Consider the following 21,211-nt stretch of genomic DNA (forward strand, 5'->3'; position numbering starts at 1 on the left):
AGTTATATTTTTGGGAATCCTCTTTGGAAATTCCCCCCAAAATCCCCCAAATTTGCCTCATCCATGAGGAAATTCCCATTTTTTAGGAATTTTCTGCTTTGCTAATGCTGTTGGATAATGAAATTCCCTAATTAATTCCTAATTAATTCTCCTTTTTTTCCCCAGCCTGACGTTAGGAGCTCGTCCCTGTGAGGCATCGAGGACTACCATGCCCTTAGGTAGGTGATTTCATGCATTAAATTAAATCAAATTAAATTAATTTAATTGAATAAAAAAGAGGAGGCGTGGAGAAAATTTCAAATAATTAAATTTAAATTATTAAATTAAAATGAAATAATTCTTATTAAATGAAAAATGAAATTAAAAAGAGGAAGAAAGGAGAAAATTTTAAAAATTGAATTTTAATTGTTTAATAAAAATAAATAATTTTAATTAAATAAAAAGATTAAATTAAAAAAGGAGGAATGGAAAAACTTCAGATAATTAAATCTTATGTATAGAATTTAAAATGAAATAATTTTAATTAAATAAGGATCTAAATGAAATGAAAAAGAGGAACAGAGGAGAAAATTTCAAATAATTAAATTTTAATTATTTTAATTGAAATGAAATAATTTTAATTAAAAAATCAATGAAAAAGAGGAGGAATTGTGTAATAAATAAAGAAAAATTAAATTAATAAAATTTGAATTATTTAAATAATTAAATTTTAATTATTTTATTGAAATGAAATTATTTAAATTTTAATTGTTTAATTTTCATTTAAATCTTTATTTTTAATTACTAGAATTTTTAAATTATTATTTTAATTCCTCCGGCCTGAGGAGCACAAACTGTGGAGAGTTCCTTGCTCATTCCTTGACCACGAATTGGGAAGGACATTTCCCACCTGATGCTCCCTCAGTTCCAGAATTATTAGTCATTATTTATCAACTATTAATTATTATTAATTAATAATTGCTCCCATAATTAATCACACTTCCCATTCCAGGTGCCGTTCCCAGCCCCTGATGTGAGATGGCCACCCCGGAGCCCCCTCCTGGGCGGGACCCCCCATCAATCCCTCAGTCCCAAAATAATTAGTCATTAATTATTATGAGCTATTAATTAATAAACATGAATTATTGCCATAATTAACCCATATTTTGCCATTCCAGGTGCCGTTCCCAGCCCCTGATGTGACATGGCCACCCTGGAGCCCGCCCTGGGCGGGACCCCCTGGCTCTCCCTCAATCCCAGAATTATTAGTTATTAATTATTATTAATTATTAATCATTAATAATTAGTCATTAATCATTAATTATTCCCGTATTTCCCGGTTCCAGGTGCCGTTCCCAGCCCCTGATGTGACATGGCCACCCCGGAGCCCCCCTGGGGCGGGACCCCCTGGCTCTCCCTCAATCCAGAATTATTAATCATTAATTTTTAATTATTAATCATTAATTATTCCCGTGTTTCCCCGTTCCAGGTGCCGTTCCAGCCCCTGATGTGACATGGCCACCCCGGAGCCCCCCTGGGCGGGAACCTCCCCGGCTCTCCCTCAATCCAGAGTTATTAGTTATTAATTATTATTAATTATTAATCATTAATCATTAATTATTGCCGTATTTCCCGGTTCCAGGTGCCGTTCCCAGCCCCTGATGTGACATGGCCACCCCGGAGCCCCCCCTGGGCGGGACCCCCTGGCTCTCCCTCAATCCCAGAGTTATTAGTTATTATTAATAATTAATTATTAATCATTAATCATTGATTATTCCCGTATTTCCCTTTCCAGGTGCCGTTCCCAGCCCCTGATGTGACATGGCCACCCCGGAGCCCCCCCTGGGCGGGACCCCCGGCCCGGCCCCTCCCCCGGGCCCGGCCCCTCCCCAGCTCCATGCTGGGCCCCTCCCCGGCCCCTCCCCCGGCTCCGCCCACTCCGGGCACTCCGGGCACGCGCTGCCGGCGCCGGGCTACGCGCCGGACACCATCCACCCCCTGCACAAGGTGAGTCGGGACCCCAAAATCCCACAGTCCCACAATTCCAGACCTCAACATGCCAGAATTTCAGGATTCCAGAATTCCAGACCTCAAAGATCCAGAATTTCAGGATTCCAGAATTCCAGACCTCAAAGATCCAGAATTTCAGGATTCCAGAATTCCAGACCTCAGAATTTCAGGATTCCAGACCTCAACATTCCAGAATTTCAGGATTCTAGAATTCCAGACCTCAACATTCCAGAATTTCAGTTTTCCAGAATTCCAGAGCTCAAAATTCCGGAATTCCAGGATGCCAGACCTTGAACTCACGGAATTCCTGAATCCCAGACCTCAGAATCCCAGAGTCCTACAAGTCCAGAATCTCAGACCTCAGAATCCCACAATTCCAGACCTCAAAAATTCCAGAATCTCAGAATCCCAGACCTCAGAATTCCAGAATTCCAGATCTCAGAATCCCACAATTCCAGACCTCAGAATCTCAGAATCCCAGGCCTCAAAATTCTGGAATTCCAGAATCCCAGACCTTGAACTCACAGAATGCCTGAATCCCAGACCTCAGAATCCCAGAGTCCCACAAATCCAGAATCTCAGACCTCAGAATCCCACAATTCCAGACCTCTGAATCCCAGAATTCCAGACCTCAAAATCCCAGAATCCAACAATCCCAGACCTCAGAATTCCAGACTTCAGAATCCCAGAATCTCAGAATCCCAGACCTCAGAATTCCAGAATCCCAAACCTCAGAATCCACAATTCCAGACCTCAGAATCTTACAGTTCCAGACCTCAGAGTCCCAGAATTCCAGAGTTCCAGACTCAGAATTCCATACCTCAAAATCCCAGAATCCCAGACCTCAGAATTCCAGAATCCCACAAATCCAGACTCCAGAATTCCAGAATCCCAAACCTCAAAATCTCAGAATTCCAGAGTTCCAGACCTCAGAATTCCAGAATCCCAAACCTCAAAATTTCAGGGTTCCAGAATTCCAGAATCCCAAACCTCAAGATTTCAGGATTCCAGAATCCCAGAATTCCAGACCTCAGAATTCCAGAATCTCAGACCTCAAAATCCTGACCTCAAAAACCTTCAGGTTTGGGATTGATGGTTTTGGGACCATCCATGGTGAGGAATCCCAGAATTCCAGAATCAAAGAGGTGAAGAAGAAGATGGAGAAGAAGGAGGAGAGGAAGGTGGAGAAGAGAAGAAGAAAATGATTAAATCTGCTGAAATCCGATTTTTTGGGATATAATTCTGTGGGTTGGGAACAGAGTTTTTCCAGGAATTCTCTGATTTTTTGGGATATAAGTCTGTGGGTTTGGGGGGGAATTTGGAGCAGAATTTTTTCCGGGATTTCCCTGATTTTTGGGATATAATTCTGTGGGTTGGGGGGGGATTTGGAGCAGAATTTTTTTCCGGGGTTTCCCTGATTTTTGGGATTTCTTTTGCAGCCCCTGGACGCGATGCACGAGAAGGGGATGGCGGAGGATCCTCGCTTACGGGCAGATGAAGGGGATGGGGATGCGCCCGGGGGGGCACGCGGGGATGGGACCCCCCCCCAGCCCCATGGATCAGCATTCCCAAGGTTGGGATCCTGGGAAAATCGTGGAAAAAGGCTTGGGAAAATTCTGGGAAAATCCTTGGGTTTTGGGAGGTTTTCAGCATTCCCAAATTCGGGATTGTGGGAAGGGAGGAAGGGGAGGAAACGTGTCCAGATCTTGGATTCTGGGAGGTTTTCAGCATTCCCAAAATTGGGATCATGGTGAGGGGGAGCAGTATCCAAATCCTGGAAAAATCCTGGGGAAATCCATGGAAAATCCTGGGAAAATCTTTGGGTTTTGGGAGGTTTTCAGCATTTCCAAAATTAGGATTGTGGTGGGAGGGGATGGTGACCAAATCCTGGGAAAATTCTTGGAAAATCTTTGGATTTTGGGAGGTTTTCAGCATTCCAAAAATTGAGAATCCCAAAGGTTGGGACCAGCATCCACATCCTGGATTTGGATTTTGGGAGGGGATTTCTTGCTCTTTGTTCCTGCCTCAGAGATTTGGGAGTGGATTTCCAATTCCAGCTGTTTCAAGGATGGGTTGGGAATGGGATTTTCCAATTCAAATTCCTCAAGGATGGATTGGGAATGGAATTTCCAATTCCAAATGCTTCAGGGATAAATTGGAAATGGGATTTCCAATTCCAACTGCCTCAGGGATGAATTGGGAGTGAAATTTCCCATCCCAAATGCCTCAAGGATGGGTTGGGAATGGGATTTCCTATTCCAAATGTTTCAGGGATAAATTGGGAATGGGATTTTTCTATTCCAACTCCCTCAAGGATGAATTGGGAATGGAATTTCTATTCCAAATGCTTCAGGGATGGGTTGGGAATGGGATTTCCCACCCCAAATTCCTCAGGGATGGGTTGGGAATGGGATTTCCCATTCCAAATTCCTCAGGGATGGATTTAAGAGCAGATTTCTCTTTCTAAATCCTTCAAGGATGGATTGGCAATGGGATTTCTCTTTCCAAATGCCTCAAGGATGGATTTGGGAATGGAATTTCTATTCCAGCTGCCTCAGGGATGGGTTGGGAATGGGATTTCTATTCCAACTGCATCAGGGTTGGATTAGGAGTGAGATTCCCATTCCAAACGCTTCGAGGATGGGTCGGGAATGGGATTTCCCTTCCAAATGCCTCAAGGATGGATTGGGATTGAAATTCCCATCCCAGCTGCCTCAGGGATGGATTTGGAATGGGATTTGCAATTCCAGCTGCCTCAGGGATGGGTTTGGAATGGGATTTGCAATTCCAGCTGCCTCGGGGATGGATTGGGAATGGGATTTGCAATCCCAGCTGCCTCAGGGATGGATTGGGAATGGGATTTCCCACCCCAAATTGCTCAGGGATGGGTTTGGAATGGGATTTGCAATCCCAGCTGCCTCAGGGATGGGTTTGGAATGGGATTTACCACCCCAAATTCCTCAGGGATGGGTTTGGAATGGGATTTGCAATTCCAGCTGCCTCAGGGATGGGTTGGGAATGGGATTTGCAATCCCAGCTGCCTCGGGGATGGATTCAACATCTCCCCACCCGTTTCTCTGTGTCCCTCAGGTTACCCCTCCCCTCTGGGCGGCTCCGAGCACGCCTCCAGCCCCGTGCCCTCCAACGGCCCCTCGGGCAGCTCCGCCGGCGGCTCCGGCGCCGCCCTGGACGGTTCGGGTTCCGACTCGCCCGCCCTGGGCCGGGGCCCTTCGCCCTTCAACGCCGCCCAGCTGCACCAGCTGCGGGCGCAGATCATGGCCTACAAGCTGCTGGCGCGGGGGCAGCCCCTCCCCGAGCACCTGCAGGTGGCCGTGCAGGGCAAGCGGCCGCTGCCGGGGATGCAGCCGCAGATCCCGGCTCTACCTCCGCCCGCCGGGGCCGCGCAGGGCCCGGGGCAAGCGCCCGGAGCGGGGCCGGCGCCGCCCGGCTACTCCAGACCTCACGGTGAGGAGGGGGTTTGGGGTCAGGGGGTGATGGGGAGGGGGTTTGGGGTGATGGGGTCATGGGGAGGGGGTTTGGGGTGATGGGGAGGGGGTTTGGGGTGATGGGAAGGGGGTTTGGGGTGATGGGGAGGGGGTTTGGGGTGATGGGGAGGGGGTTTGGGGTGATGGGGTAATGGGGAGGGGGTTTGGGGTCATGGGGAGGGGGTTTGGGGTGATGGGGTAATGGGGAGGGGGTTTGGGGTGATGGGGTGATGGGGAGGGGGTTTGGGGTGATGGGGAGGGGGTTTGGGGTGATGGGGAGGGGGTTTGGGGTGACGGGGAGGGGGTTTGGGGTGACGGGGAGGGGGTTTGGGGTGATGGGGAGGGGGTTTGGGGTAACGGGGAGGAGGTTTGGGGTAACGGGGAGGGGGTTTGGGGTCATGGGGAGGGGGTTTGGGGTCATGGGGTGATGGGGAGGGGGTTTGGGGGGTCTGAGGGCAGTTTGTCCTTGTCCTTGTTCTGTCCTTGGATTTGTGGGGAGTTTGTCCCGTTCTGTCCTGGGATCTGTGGGGAGTTTCTCCCATTCTGTCCTGGGGGATCTGTGGGGAGTTTGTCCTGTTCCATCCTGGGATTTATGGGCAATTTGTCCCATTCCATCCTGGGATCTGAGGGGGCCTCATCCCTTTTCATCCTGGGATCTGTCCTTGGATTTGTGGGGAGTTTGTCCTTGTTCTGTCCTGGGATTTGTGGGGAGTTTGTCCCATTTTATCCTGGGATTTGTGGGGAGTTTGTCCCGTTCCATCCTGGGATCTGAGGGCGCCTCATCCCTTTTCATCCTGGGATCCGTCCTTGGATTTGTGGGGAATTTCTCCCATTCTGTCCTGGGATTTGTGGGGAGTTTCTCCCATTCTGTCCTGGGATTTGTGGGGAGTTTGTCCCATTCCGTCCTGGGATCTGTGGGGAGTTTGTCCCATTTTATCCTGGGATTTGTGGGGAGTTTGTCCCATTCTGTCCTGGGATATGTGGGAAGTTTTTCCCATTTTATCCTGGGATCTGTGGGGCGTTTGCCCTTGTTCTGTTCTGGGATATGTGGGGAACTCATCCCTTTTCATCCTGGGATCTGTGGGGAGTTTGTCCCGTTCCATCCTGGGATATGTGAGGAACTGAATCCCTTTCCATCCTGGAATTTGTGGGGAGTTTGTCCCGTTCCATCTGGGATCTGTGGGAGTTTGTCCTTGTTCTGTCCTGAGGGATCTTCGGGGAGTTTTGTCCCTTTTTTTCCCATTTTTTCCCATTTTTCCCCCTTTTTTTCCCATTTTTTCCCTAATTTTTGGCCATTTTCAGGAATAGGAGGGCCCAACATGCCCCCTCCTGGACCCTCAGGAGTTCCCCCAGGAATGCCAGGACAGCCCCCAGGGGGACCCCCCAAACCCTGGCCCGAAGGTAAGACCCAAAATTCACCAAATTCCACCCAAAATTCACCAAATTCCTGAAAATTCACCCCAAATTCCTGAAAATTCACCCCAAATTTCACCAAATTCCTGAAAATTCACCCCAAATTTCTGCGGATTCACCCCAAATTTCTCAGCTCTGGGAGGGTGAGGATGGAAAAAAAATTCCTGGTTAAAATCTTGGGATTGGAGCTGGAATTTTGGACAAATTCATCCACAAGTCAGAAACTCCGAATTTGTGCAACTCCCCTTAAATCCTCCCATAATAATTTGATTTTTTGGGGGGAATTTAACATGGATTTCCTCATAATTTTGGGTGATTTTTTTGGTTCTTTAGGGTCGATTTCCTCATAATTTTGGGTGATTTTTTTTGGTTATTTAGGGTCAATTTCCTCATAATTTTGGGTGATTTTTTTTTGGTTATTTAGGGTTGATTTCCTCATAATTTTGGGTGATTTTTTTTTGGTTCTTTAGGGTTGATTTCCTCATAATTTTGGGTGATTTTTTTTGGTTCTTTAGGGTCAATTTCCACATAACCAAATAGAAATTTTGGGTGAAATTTTGGACTAATTTCTCACCAAAAAATTCAATTTTTTTATGCCCCCGGGGCTTTGGGGAATTTTGGTCTGATTTCCAGCCTAATAATTCAATTTTTTTGGGTTATTTGGAGTTGATTTCCTCATAATTTTGAGTGATTTTTTTTGGTTATTTAGGGTTGATTTCCTCATAATTTTGGGTGATTTTTTTTGGTTCTTTAGGGTTGATTTCCTCATAATTTTGGGCGATTTTTTTTTGTTATTTAGGGTTGATTTCCTCATAATTTTGGGTGATTTTTTTTGCTTCTTTAGGGTTGATTTCCTCATAATTTTGGGTGATTTTTTTTTGGTTCTTTAGGGTTGATTTCCTCATAATTTTGGGTGATTTTTTTTGGTTCTTTAGGGTTGATTTCCTCATAATTTTGGGTGATTTTTTTTGGTTCTTTAGGGTTGATTTCCTCATAATTTTGGGTGATTTTTTTTTGGTTCTTTAGGGTTGATTTCCTCATAATTTTGGGTGATTTTTTTTGGTTATTTAAGGTTGATTTCCTCATAATTTTGGGTGATTTTTTTTTGCTTCTTTAGGGTTGATTTCCTCATAATTTTGGGTGATTTTTTTTGCTTCTTTAGGGTTGATTTCCTCATAATTTTAGGTCATTTTTTTTTGGTTCTTTAAGGTTGATTTCCTCATAATTTTGGGTGATTTTTTTGGTTCTTTAGGGTTGATTTCCTCATAATTTTGGGTGATTTTTTTTGGTTATTTAGGGTTGATTTCCTCATAATTTTAGGTGATTTTTTTTGGTTCTTTAGGGTTGATTTCCACATAACCAAATAGAAATTTTGGGTGAAATTTTGGGTGAAATTTTGGACTAATTTCTCACCAAAAAATTCGATTTTTTAATGAAATTTTCCTCTCCTCAGGCCCGCTGTCGGCGGCGGCTCCGGGCGGGGCCCCCCAGAAGCTGCTGCTGCCCCCGGGGCTTTGGGGAATTTCGGGCTGATTTCCAGCCTAATAATTCCATTTTTTTGGGTTCTTTAGGGTTGATTTCCTCATAATTTTGAGTGATTTTTTTTTGGGTTGATTTCCTCATAATTTTGAGTGATTTTTTTGGTTCTTTAGGTTCGATTTCCACATAACCAAATAGAAATTTTGGGTGAAATTTTGGACTAATTTCTCACCAAAAAATTCGATTTTTTAATGAAATTTTCCTCTCCTCAGGCCCGCTGTCGGCGGCGGCCCCGGGCGGGGCCCCCCAGAAGCTGCTGCTGCCCCCGGGGCTTTGGGGAATTTTGGGCTGATTTCCAGCCTAATAATTCCATTTTTTTGGGTTCTTTATGGTTGATTTCCTCATAATTTTGAGTGATTTTTTTTTGGGTTGATTTCCTCATAATTTTGAGTGATTTTTTTGGTTCTTTAGGGTTGATTTCCTCATAATTTTGGGTGATTATTTTTGGTTCTTTAAGGTCGATTTCCTCATAATTTTGGGTGATTTTTTTTTGGTTCTTTAGGTTCGATTTCCACATAACCAAATAGAAATTTTGGGTGAAATTTTGGACAAATTTCTCACCAAAAAATTCAATTTTTTTTTCCTCTCCTCAGGCCCGCTGTCGGCGGCGGCCCCGGGCGGGGCCCCCCAGAAGCTGCTGCCGCCCCCCCCCGCCGGCCGCCCGTCCCCGGTGCCCCCCGCGGTGCCGCCGGCGTCGCCCGGGCCCCCCCCGCCCTCGCCGGGGCAGCCGGCGCCGCCGGCGCTGCCCATGCACGCCAAGCAGAACCGCATCACCCCCATCCAGAAACCGCGCGGCCTCGACCCCGTGGAGATCCTGCAGGAGAGGGAGTACAGGTATGGAGGGCTGGGGTGGGGTGGCAGGAGAACTTCTGGAAGCTTCCACGCCCTCCTCTTCTTCGTTTCTCCCTTTTTTCCCCCTTCTTCGTGAGACCTTCTGGAACCTTCCATGTCCTCCTCTTGTTCATTTCTCCCTTTTTTCCCTTCTTTGTGAGACCTTCTGGAACCTTCCATGTCCTCCTCTTGTTCATTTCTCCCTTTTTTCCCTTCTTCATGAGACCTTCTGGAAGCTTCCATGTCCTCCTCTTGTTCATTTCTCTCTCTTTTTCATGAGATGTTCTGGAGCTTTCCTCCTTCTCCTCCTTCTCCTCCTTCTCCTCCTTCTCCTCCTTCTCCTCCTTCTCCTCCTTCTCCTCCTTCTCCTCCTTCTCCTCCTTCTCCTCCTTCTCCTCCTCCTCCTCTTCTTTTCTCTCTTTCTTTCTTCAGGAGATCTTCTGGAGTTTTCCATCACCTCCTCTTCTCCATTTCTCTCTTCCTGAGACCTTCTGGACCTTTTCTCCTCCTCTTCTTCATTTCTCTCCTTCTTTCTTCATGAGACCTTCTGGAACCTTCCTCCTCCTCTTGTTCATTTCTCTCTCTTTTTCATGAGATGTTCTGGAGCTTTCCTTCTCCTTCTTCTTCTCCTCCTTCTCCTCCTTCTCCTCCTTCTCCTCCTTCTCCTCCTTCTCCTCCTTCTCCTCCTTCTCCTCCTTCTTCTCCTTCTTCTCCTTCTTCTCCTTCTTCTCCTTCTTCTCCTCTTCTTCATTTCTCTCCTTCTTTCTTCATGAAACCTTCTGGGCCTTTCCTCCTCCCATCCTTTTTTTCCTTCTTCCTCTTCCTTCTTTTCCTCTCCTTCCTCCTCCTCCTCCTCCTCCTCTCCTTTCCTCCTTCTCCCCCTTCACCTCCTCCTCATTTTTCTTCTCCATCCCATCCCAACTCATCCCAAAATTCTGGAGGTGACTTCCCACCACTCCCACCCTCTTCCAAACGGGAATTACGAGCTGAACTCATCCCAAATCCATCCTCCTCCTCTTCCTCCTCCTCCTCCTCCTCCTCTGCAGGCTCCAAGCCCGCATCGCCCACCGCATCCAGGAGCTGGAGAACCTGCCCGGCTCCTTGGCCGGAGACCTGAGGACCAAAGCCACCATCGAGCTCAAGGCCCTGAGGCTGCTCAACTTCCAGCGCCAGGTGAGGGATGGGTTTGGGAGCAGGAACCTGGAGGTGGCCCCCCAAAAAAAATCCAGGAGTTGGGAGTGGTGGTGGCTCCCAAAAAATCAAAAATCCAGGATTTGGGAGCAGGAACCTTGAGGTGGCTCCCGAAAAAAAAATCCAGGAGTTGGGAGTGGTGGTGGCTCCCAAAAAATCCAGGATTTGGGAGCAGGAACCTTGGGGTGGTGGCTCCAAAAAAACCCACCAGGACTTGGGACCAGGAACGTTGTGGTAGATCCCAAAAAAGCCCAGAATCTGGGAGTGGTGGTGGCTCCCAAAAAAATCCAGGATTTGGGAGCAGGAACCTTGGGGTGGTGGCTCCCAAAAAAACCTACCAGGATTTGGGACCAGGAACGTTGGGGTGGTAGATCCCAAAAAAACCCCAGAATCTGGGAGTGGTGGTGGCTCCCAAAAAATCAAAAATCCAGGATTTGGGAGCAGGAACGTTGTGGTGGTGGCTCCCAAAAAACCCAGATTTTGGAGCAGGAACGTTGTGGTGGCTCCAAAAAAATGAGGATTTGGGACCAGGAACCTTGTGGTGGCCCCCCATAACGACCTCCTGGACGTTCTCTTGGTGCCGCAGCTGCGCCAGGAGGCGGTGGTGGCTCCCAAAATAACCAGGATTTGGGAGGAGGAACTTTTGGTGATGGCTCCCAAAAAACCCAAAATTTAGGACCAGGAATGTTGTGGTGGTGGCTCCCAAAAAGACCAACATTTGGGAGGAGGAACCTTGGGGTGGTGGCTCCCAAAAAATCCAGGATTTGGAAGTGGTGATGGTCCCCGAAAGAACCACAGGAGATTTGGGAACAGGAACCTTGTGGTGGCCCCCCATAACGACCTCCTGGACGTTCTTTTGGGGTTCCAGCTGCGCCAGGAGCACTGGGAACACCAAAATTCGGGAGCAGGGGCATTGTGGTGGCCCCCCAAAAAAAAACCACAGGAGATTTGGGACCAGGAACCTTGTGGTGGCCCCCCAAAAAAACCACAGGGAATTTAGGACCAGGAACCTTGTGGTGGCCCCCATAACGACCTCCTGGATGTTCTCTTGGTGCTCCAGCTGTGCCAGGAGCACTGGGAACACCAAAATTCGGGAGCAGGAGAATTGTGGTGGCCCCCCAAAAAAACCTACAGGGAATTTAGGACCAGGAACCTTGTGGTGGCCCCCATAACGACCTCCTGGACGTTCTCTTGGTGCTCCAGCTGTGCCAGGAGCACTGGGAACACCAAAATTCGGGAGCGGGAGCATTGTGGTGGCCCCCCAAAAAAACCACAGGGAATTTAGGACCAGGAACATTGTGGTGGCCCCCCATAACGACCTCCTGGACGTTCTCTTGGGGTTCCAGCTGCGCCAGGAGGTGGTGGTGTGCATGCGGCGCGACACGGCGCTGGAGACGGCGCTCAACGCCAAGGCCTACAAGCGCAGCAAGCGGCAGTCGCTGCGCGAGGCCCGCATCACCGAGAAGCTGGAGAAGCAGCAGAAGATCGAGCAGGAGAGGAAGCGCCGCCAGAAGCACCAGGTCGGGGGGGTCCGGGGTGGGAAATTCCAGGGATTTTCAGGAATTTCAGGAACTTTAGGGGGTTGGGAGAGGTGGGCTCTGGGTGGTGGGTGGTGGTCCAAGGTTTGGTGGTCCAAGGTTTGGTGGGCGGTGTTGGGAGCGCTCAATGGGCCTTGGGACGACTTGGTGGCTTTTGGGGTCGTACGAGGCCGTTGAGAGCCTCTGATGGTCATTGGGACCCTCTGCTGACCACCGGGACCTTGTGTTGGTCACTGGGACCTTCTGCTGACCATTGAGACCTTCTGCTGACCATTGGGACCTTCTACTGACTATTGAGACCTTCTATTGACTATCGGGACCTTCTCCTGACCACCACAACCCTCTCCTGACCATCACAACCTTCTAGTGACCATTGAGACCTTCTGCTGACCATCAGAACCCTCTCCTGACCACCACAACCCTCTCCTGACCACCACAACCCTCTCCTGACCATCACAACCTTCTACTGACCATTAGGACCTCTCCTGACCATTCGGACCCTCTCCTGACCATTAGAACCTTCTGCTGACCCTCAGAACCTTCTCTTGACCTTCAGAACCCTCTCCTGATCTTTAGAAACCTCTGCTGACCATCAGAACCTTCTGCTGACCCTCAGGAGTTTCTGCTGACCATCATAACCCTCTACTGACCATTAGAAACCTCTACTGACCATTAGGACCTTCCACTGACCATCACAACCCTCTCCTGACCATCACAACCCTCTCCTGACCATCACAACCCTCTCCTGACCCACCAGAACCTTCTCCTGACCATCACAACCCTCTCCTGACCCACCAGAACCTTCTCCTGACCATCACAACCCTCTCCTGACCATCACAACCCTCTCCTGACCATCAGAAACCTCTACTGACCATCAGGACCTTCTGCTGACCACCAGAACCTTCTGCTGACCACCAGAACCCTCTCCTGACCATCACAACCCTCTCCTGACCAGTAGAACCCTCTCCTGACCATCAGAACCCTCTCCTGACCATCGCAACCCTCTCCTGACCATCGCAACCCTCTCCTGACCACCACAACCCTCTCCTGACCACCACAACCCTCTCCTGACCATCACAACCCTCTCCTGACCCACCAGAACCTCCAACCCCCACCTCTCTCCTCCGTCCCACCCCTCCATCTCCCCCATCCCACCTTCTCCTGCCATCCCCACCGCGTTGACCTCCGCGCGTCCTCCTTGTCCTCCACAGGAGTACCTCAACAGCATCCTGCAGCACGCCAAGGACTTCAAGGAGTACCACCGGAGCGTCAGCGGCAAGATCCAGAAGCTGACCAAGGCCGTGGCCACCTACCACGCCAACACGGAGCGCGAGCAGAAGAAGGAGAACGAGCGCATCGAGAAGGAGAGGATGAGGAGGCTCATGGTGGGACAGCGGGACGGATGGACAACCTTGGGGGGGGTGGATGGAGGGATGGATGATGGATGATGAATGGATGGACAATGTCCATGGATGGTGGATGATGGATGGATGGATGATGGATGGAGGGATGGATGATGGATGATGGATGGATGGATGATGGATGGATCAATGGATGGATGATGGATGGATGGATGGATGATGGATGGATGGATGGATGGATGATGGATGGATGGATGGATGGACAGTGTCCATGGATGGATGGATGGACAGTGTCCATGGATGGATGGATGGATGCATGCATGGATGGATGGATGGATGGATGGATGGATGATGGATGGATGGATGGATGGATGGATGGATGGATGGATGGATGGATGATGGATGATGGATGATGGCTGGATGGATGGATGGATGATGGATGGATGGATGGATGGACAGTGTCCATGGATGGATGATGGATGGATGGATGGATGATGGATGGATGATGGATGGATGATGGATGGATGGATGGATGGATGGATGGATGGATGGATGGATGGATGGATGGATGGATGGATGGATGATGGATGGACAGTGTCCATGGATGGATGATGGATGGATGGATGGATGATGGATGGATGGATGGATGATGGATGGATGGATGGATGATGGATGGATGGATGGATGGATGATGGATGGATGGATGATGGATGATGGATGGATGGATGGATGGATGGATGGATGGATGGATGGATGGATGATGGATGGATGGATGGATGGATGGATGATGGATGGATGATGGATGGATGATGGATGGATGAGGGATGGATGGATGGATGGATGGATGGATGGATGGATGGATGATGGATGGATGGATGGATGGACAGTGTCCATGGATGGATGATGGATGGATGGATGGATGATGGATGATGGATGGATGGATGGATGGATGATGGATGGATGGATGATGGATGGATGGATGGATGGTGGATGGATGGATGGATGGATGATGGATGGATGGATGGTGGATGGATGGATGGACAGTGTCCATGGATGGATGATGGATGGATGGATGGATGGATGGACAGTGTCCATGGATGGATGGATGGATGGATGGATGGATGGACAGTGTCCATGGATGGTGGATGGATGGATGGACAGTGTCCATGGATGGATGGATGGAGAACGAGCGCATCAAGAAGGAGAGGATGAGGAGGCTCATGGTGGGACAGCGGGACAGATGGACAACCTTGGGGTGGATGGATGATGGATGGGTGGATGGACGGACAGACAGTGTCCAATGGTTGGGTGGATGGACAGGCTGAGGATGAGGATGAAGATGATGATGGTTCCCATGGGTTCCTGAGCTGTTTCTCACCTGAGGATGAGGCTGAGGATGAGGCTGAGGATGAGGATGGTCCCTGACCCCTTTCCCCCCCAATCAGGCCGAGGATGAGGAAGGGGATGGGGCTGAGGATGACGATGAGGATGATGATGATGATAACGATGAGGATGAGGATGGTCCCTGACCCCTTCCCCCCCAAGCAGGCCGAGGATGAGGAAGGGGATGGGGATGGGGCTGAGGATGATGATGAGGATGAGGATGAGGATGATGATGATGATAAGGATGAGGATGAGGATGGTCCCTGACCCCTTCCCCCTGATCAGGCCGAGGATGAGGAAGGGGATGGGGCTGAGGATGAGGATGAGGATGATGATGATGATAAGCATGAGGATGAGGATGGTCCCTGACCCTTTCCCCCCAATCAGGCCGAGGATGAGGAAGGGGATGGGGCTGAGGATGATGATGATGATGATAAGGATGAGGATGAGGATGGTCCCTGACCCTTTCCCCCCGATCAGGCCGAGGATGAGGAAGGGGATTGGGATGATGATGAGGATGAGGGTGATGATGATGATAAGGATGAGGATGAGGATGGTCCCTGACCCTTTCCCCCCCGATCAGGCCGAGGATGAGGAAGGCTACCGCAAGCTGATCGACCAGAAGAAGGACAAGCGCCTGGCCTACCTGCTGCAGCAGACCGACGAGTACGTGGCCAACCTGACCGAGCTGGTGCGGCAGCACAAGGCGGCCCAGGTGGCCAAGGAGAAGAAGAAGAAGAAGAAGAAGAAGGTGGGGCGAGGGGAGGAAGGCCACGAGGGGGCTTGGAGGCAGTGCCGGGGCTGGGCTGCCCTGGCTGACTTCATCTCCTTCCTCCTCCTCCTCCTCCTCCTCTTTGTTTTTTTCTTTCCTTCCTTTCTTCTCTTTGCTTTCTTTGTCTCTCTTCTTCCTTGCCATGTTTGGTCTCCTTCCATTTTTAATTCTTCTTCTCATCCTGTTTTCCTTCTTCTTCTTCTGTTTCTTCTCCTTCCTCCTCCTCCTCCTCCTCCTCTCCTTCCCTTTTTTCTTCTCCTTCCCATCCTTTTTTTCTTCTTCTTTTTCTCCTTCATCTTCTTCTCCACCTTCTTCTTCACCTTCTCCTCCTCCTTCTTCTTCTCCTTCTCCTTCTTCTCCATCTTCTTCTTCCTTTTCTCCTCTCCTTTTCTTCCTTCCCATTCTTCATCTCCTTCCATTTTTCTTCTCCTTCCTGTCCTTTTTTCCTTCTGCTTCTCCTTCTTTTACTTTGTCTCCATCTCATTCTCCATGTTCTCCTTCTTCATCTTCTCCTCCATCTTCTCCTCCTTCTCCTTCTTCTCCTTCTCCTTCTTCTCCTTCTTCTCCTTCTCCTTCTTCTCCTTCTTCTTCTTCTCCTTCTTCTCCATCTTCTTTTTCTCCTCCTTCATCTTCTCCTCCATCTTCTCCTCCTTCTCCTCCTTTTCCTCCTTCTTCTTCTCCTTCTTCTTCTCCATCTTTTTTCTCCTTCTTCATCTTCTTCTCCATCTTCTCCTCCATCTTCTCCTCCATCTTCTCCTCCATCTTCTCCTCCATCTTCTCCTCCATCTTCTCCTCCATCTTCTCCTCCATCTTCTCCTCCATCTTCTCCTCCATCTTCTCCTCCATCTTCTCCTCCATCTTCTCCTCCATCTTCTCCTCCATCTTCTCCTCCATCTTCTCCTTCTCCTCCTTCTCCTCCTTCTCCTCCTTCTCCTCCTTCTCCTCCTTCTCCTCCTTCTCCTCCTTCTCCTCCTTCTCCTCCTTCTCCTCCTTCTCCTCCTTCTTCTCCTTCTTCTCCTTCTTCTCCTTCTTCTCCTTCTTCTCCTTCTCCTCCTTCTCCTCCTTCTCCTCCTTCTCCTCCTTCTCCTCCTTCTCCTCCTTCTCCTCCATCTTCTCCTTCTCCTCCTTCTCCTCCTTCTCCTCCTTCTCCTCCTTCTCCTCCTTCTCCTCCTTCTTCTCCTTCTTCTCCTTCTTCTCCTTCTTCTCCTTCTCCTTCTTCTTCTCCTCCTTCTTCTTCTTTTCCATCTTCTTTTTCTTCTCCTCCTTCTGCTTCTCCTTCTTCTTCACCTTCCTCTCCTTCTTCTCCTTCTCCTCCTCCATCTTCTTCTTCTCCACCTTCTTCTTCTTCTCCACCTTCTCCTTCTTCTCCACCTTCTCCTTCTTCTCCACCTTCTTCTTCTTCTCCACCTTCATCTTCCTCTTCTCCTTCTTCTCCTCCATCTTCTTCTTCTCCTTCTCCTCCTTCTCCTCCATCTTCTTCCTCTTCTTCCCTTTCTCCTCTCATTTTCTTCCTTCCCACCTTTCATCTCCTTCCATTTTTTCTTCTCCTTTTTCTTCCTCCATCTCCTTTTTTCTTCCTCCTCCTCCTCGTCCTCCCGTTGTCCCCACAGAAGGCAGAGAACGCCGAGGGTCAGGCCCCGGCCATCGGCCCCGACGGGGAGGTGAGTCCCGAATCCCAAATTCCCCCAAATCCTGGGGGGTTTTGGGGCTTTTTGGAGAATTGCCAATCCCGTCCCGCCCGCAGCCCCTGGACGAGACGAGCCAGATGAGCGACCTCCCGGTGAAGGTGATCCACGTGGAGAGCGGCAAAATCCTGACGGGCACCGACGCGCCCAAGGCCGGCCAGCTGGAGGCCTGGCTGGAGATGAACCCGGGGTAAACTGGGGATACTGGGAGCACTGGGAGGCCTGGCTGGAGATGAACCCGGGGTAAACTGGGAGCACTGGGAGCACTGGGAGGCCTGGCTGGAGATGAACCCGGGGTAAACTGGGGATACTGGGAATACTGGGAGCACTGGGAATGGACCCGGGGTGTGCTGGGAGCACTGGGAGTGCTGGGAGGCGTGGCTGGAGATGAACCCGGGGTAAACTGGGAGCACTGGGAATACTGGGAGTGAGCCATGGGTATACTGGGAGTACTGGGAATGGACACTGGGAATGAGCACTGGGAATGAGCACTGGGAGCACTGGGAATGGATCCTGGGTATGCTGGGAGCACTGGGAATGGACACTGGGAATGGACACTGGGAATGAGCACTGGGAGCACTGGGAGGTGTGGCTGGAGATGAACCCGGGGTAAACTGGGGATACTGGGAATACTGGGAATGAGCACTGGGAACACTGGGAATGAGCACTGGGAGCACTGGGAGGCCTGGCTGGAGATGAACCCGGGGTAAACTGGGGGCACTGGGAGCACTGGGAATGGGGGGCTGGGAGCACTGGGAATACTGGGAATGAGCACTGGGAATACTGGGAGCACTGGGAATGAGCACTGGGAGCACTGGGAATGAGCACTGGGAATACTGGGAGCACTGGGAATACTGGGAGCACTGGGAATGAGCACTGGGAATACTGGGAGCACTGGGAATACTGGGAGCACTGGGAATGAGCACTGGGAATACTGGGAGCACTGGGAATACTGGGAGCACTGGGAATGAGCACTGGGAGCACTGGGAATGAGCACTGGGAGCACTGGGAATGAGCACTGGGAATACTGGGAGCACTGGGAATGAGCACTGGGAGTACTGGGAGCACTGGGAATGAGCACTGGGAGCACTGGGAATGAGCACTGGGAATACTGGGAGCACTGGGAATGAGCACTGGGAATACTGGGAGCACTGGAATGGACCCTGGGAGTACTGGGAGCACTGGGAGTACTGGGAGCACTGGGAATGAGCACTGGGGATACTGGGAGCACTGGGAATGGACACTGGGAGCACTGGGAATGAGCACTGGGAGCACTGGGAATTCCAGCGCCAGTTCCACGTTCTGGAGAATTCCCATTTCCCCCCAGGTACGAGGTGGCTCCGCGCTCCGACAGCGAGGAGAGCGGCTCCGAGGAGGAGGAGGAGGTGAGGAAGGCAGAACTGGACAATAAAATACAACATTGACCTCACAGCCCTTTAATTAACTCCACCCTCATTATGGCAGCATTCCCAATTAACTTTGGAATCATTTTTTCCCGTTTTTCACTGAGATTTGGTTCTTCCTCCCCAGGAGGAGGAGGAGGAGCAGCCCCAGCCGGCCCAGCCCGCGCTGCCCGTGGAGGAGAAGAAGAAAATTCCAGACCCCGACAGCGACGACGTCTCGGAGGTGGACGCCCGACACATCATCGAGTGAGCCTTCCTCCCTCTTCCTCTTCCTCTTCCTCTTCCTCTTCCTCTTCCTCTTCCTCTTCCTCTTCCTCTTCTTCCTCCCCCCTTCCTCTTCATCTTCTTCCTCTTCGTCCTTTTGTTCCTTTTCTTCCGCTTCTTGCTCTTCTTCCTTTTTGTCCTTTTCTTCCTCTCTTTCCTCTTCTTCCTCTCCTTCCTCTGCCTCTTCCTCTCATCCTCTTCCTCCTCGTCTTCCTCTTCTTCTTCTTCCTCTCCTTCTTCCTTTTCTTCTTCTCTTTCTTCTTCCTCCTCTTCCTCCTCTTCCTCTTCTTCCTCTTCTTCCTCTCCTTCCTCTTCTTCCTCTCCTTCCTTCCTCCTTTTCCTTTTCTTCCTCTTCTTCTTCTTCCTTATCCTCTTCCTCCCTTCTTCCTCTCCTTCCTCTTCCTCCTCTCCTTCCTGTCTTCCTTTTCTTCCTCTTCTTCCTCTGATCCTTCTCCTCCTTCTTCTTCTTCCTCCTCTTCTTCTTCTTCCTATTCTTCCTCTTATTCTTTCTCTTCTTTCTCTCTTCTTCTTCTTCCTCTTCTCGCTCTTCCTCCTCTCCTTCCTCTTCTTCCTTTTTTTCCTCTTTCCTCTTTTTCTTCTTCCTCTCTTCCTCTTCTTCCTCCTTCCTCCTCTCTTCTTCGTCTCCATGACCCTTTATCCCATTTTTCCTCCTTTTTTCCCCATTATTCCTCATCCCCATGTGGTCCCTGACCCATTTTCCCGGTTTCTCACCCCATTTTTCCCCCATTTCTCCCCCATTTCCCCATCCCCACGTGGTCCCTGACCCATTTTCCTGGTTTCTCATCCCATTTTTCCCAGTTTTCCCCCATTTTCCCGGTTTCTCACCCCATTTTTCCCCCATTTCCCCATCCCCATGTGGTCCCTGACCCATTTTCATGGTTTCTGGCCCCATTTTTCCCCCATTTCTCCCCGTTTTTCCCCCATTTCCCCATCCCCATGTGGTCCCTGACCCTTTTTCCCAGTTTCTCACCCCATTTTCCCCCCATTTTCCGCCATTTCCCCATCCCCCTGTGGTCCCTGACCCATTTTCGTGGTTTCTGGCCCCATTTTTGCCCCGTTTCCCCATCCCCCTGTGGTCCCTGACCCATTTTCTCAGTTTCTCACTCCGTTTTTCCCCATTTTCCCGGTTTCTCCCCATCCCCTTGTTGTCCCTGACCCATTTTCGCGGTTTCTGGCCCCATTTTTCCCCCATTTCTCCCCCATTTCCCCCATTTCCCCATCCCCATGTTGCCCCTGACCCTTTTTCCCAGTTTCTCACCCCATTTTCCCCCCATTTTTCCCCCATTTCCCCATCCCCACGTGGTCCCTGACCCATTTTCCTGGTTTCTCACCCCGTTTTTCCCCATTTTCCTGGTTTCTCCCCATCCCCCTGTGGTCCCTGACCCATTTTCATGGTTTCTGGCCCCATTTTTCCCCCATTTCCCCATCCCCCTGTGGTCCCTGACCCATTTTCTCAGTTTCTCACCCCGTTTTTCCCCATTTTCCCGGTTTCTCACCATCCCCCTGTGGTCCGTGACCCTTTTTCCCGGTTTCTCACCCCGTTTTTCCCCCATTTCTCCCCGTTTTTCCCCCATTTCCCCATCCCCCTGTGGTGCCTGACCCATTTTCTCGGTTTCTCACCCCATTTTTCCCCCATTTTTCCCCATTTTCCCGGTTTCTCCCCATCCCCCTGTGGTCCCTGACCCATTTTTGCGGTTTCTCACCCCATTTTTCCCCCATTTTTCCCCATTTTCCCCCATTTCCCCATCCCCCTGTGGTCCCTGACCCATTTTCCCCGTTTCTCACCCCATTTTCTCGGTTTCTCGCCCCGTTTTTCCCCATTTTCCCGGTTTCTCCCCATCCCCCTGTTGCCCCTGACCCGTTTTCGCCGTTTCTGGCCCCGTTTCTCCGGGCAGGAACGCCAAGCAGGACGTGGACGACGAGTACGGCGTGTCACAGGCGCTGGCGCGGGGTCTCCAGTCCTACTACGCCGTGGCCCACGCCGTCACCGAGCGCGTGGACAAGCAGTCGGCCCTCATGGTCAACGGCGTCCTCAAGCAGTACCAGGTGGGGAGGTGGTGGAGATGTGGGGAGAACATGGTGGGATCTGGAGAGGGATGGAGATCTGAGGTGGATCTGGAGCTGGAGGAAGATCTGAGGTGGATCTGGATGTGGATGCAATATGGGATGGAAATCTGAGGTGGGATCTGGAGCTGGGTGAAGATCTGAGGTGGGATCTGAAGGTGGATGAAGATATGAGGTGGATCTGGAGGTGAATGCAATGTGGGATGAAGATCTGAGGTGGGATCTGGAGGTGGATGAAGATATGAGGTGGATCTGGAGGTGGAGGAAGATCT

General features: G+C 50.2%; 1 protein-coding gene across 1 annotated transcript in view; it reads left to right on the top strand.

Moving 5' to 3' along the window:
• The first annotated feature begins 1,800 nt into the window (after positions 1–1,800).
• Positions 1,801–21,211, top strand: part of LOC134433046 (transcription activator BRG1-like) — a 47,527-nt gene continuing 28,116 nt past the window's right edge. Inside the window, 15 exon segments of the mRNA XM_063181934.1 lie at positions 1,801–1,986; positions 3,429–3,473; positions 3,475–3,562; positions 5,080–5,454; positions 6,777–6,875; positions 9,020–9,260; positions 10,304–10,430; positions 11,795–11,968; positions 13,198–13,371; positions 15,314–15,481; positions 17,113–17,163; positions 17,247–17,377; positions 18,515–18,572; positions 18,718–18,836; positions 20,771–20,921. Coding sequence (XP_063038004.1) covers positions 1,801–1,986; positions 3,429–3,473; positions 3,475–3,562; positions 5,080–5,454; positions 6,777–6,875; positions 9,020–9,260; positions 10,304–10,430; positions 11,795–11,968; positions 13,198–13,371; positions 15,314–15,481; positions 17,113–17,163; positions 17,247–17,377; positions 18,515–18,572; positions 18,718–18,836; positions 20,771–20,921 — 2,187 coding nt within the window.

The sequence above is a fragment of the Melospiza melodia genome (genome assembly GCF_035770615.1).
Source record: "Melospiza melodia melodia isolate bMelMel2 chromosome 17 unlocalized genomic scaffold, bMelMel2.pri SUPER_17_unloc_2, whole genome shotgun sequence".
NCBI classification, from domain to species: Eukaryota; Metazoa; Chordata; class Aves; order Passeriformes; family Passerellidae; genus Melospiza; species Melospiza melodia.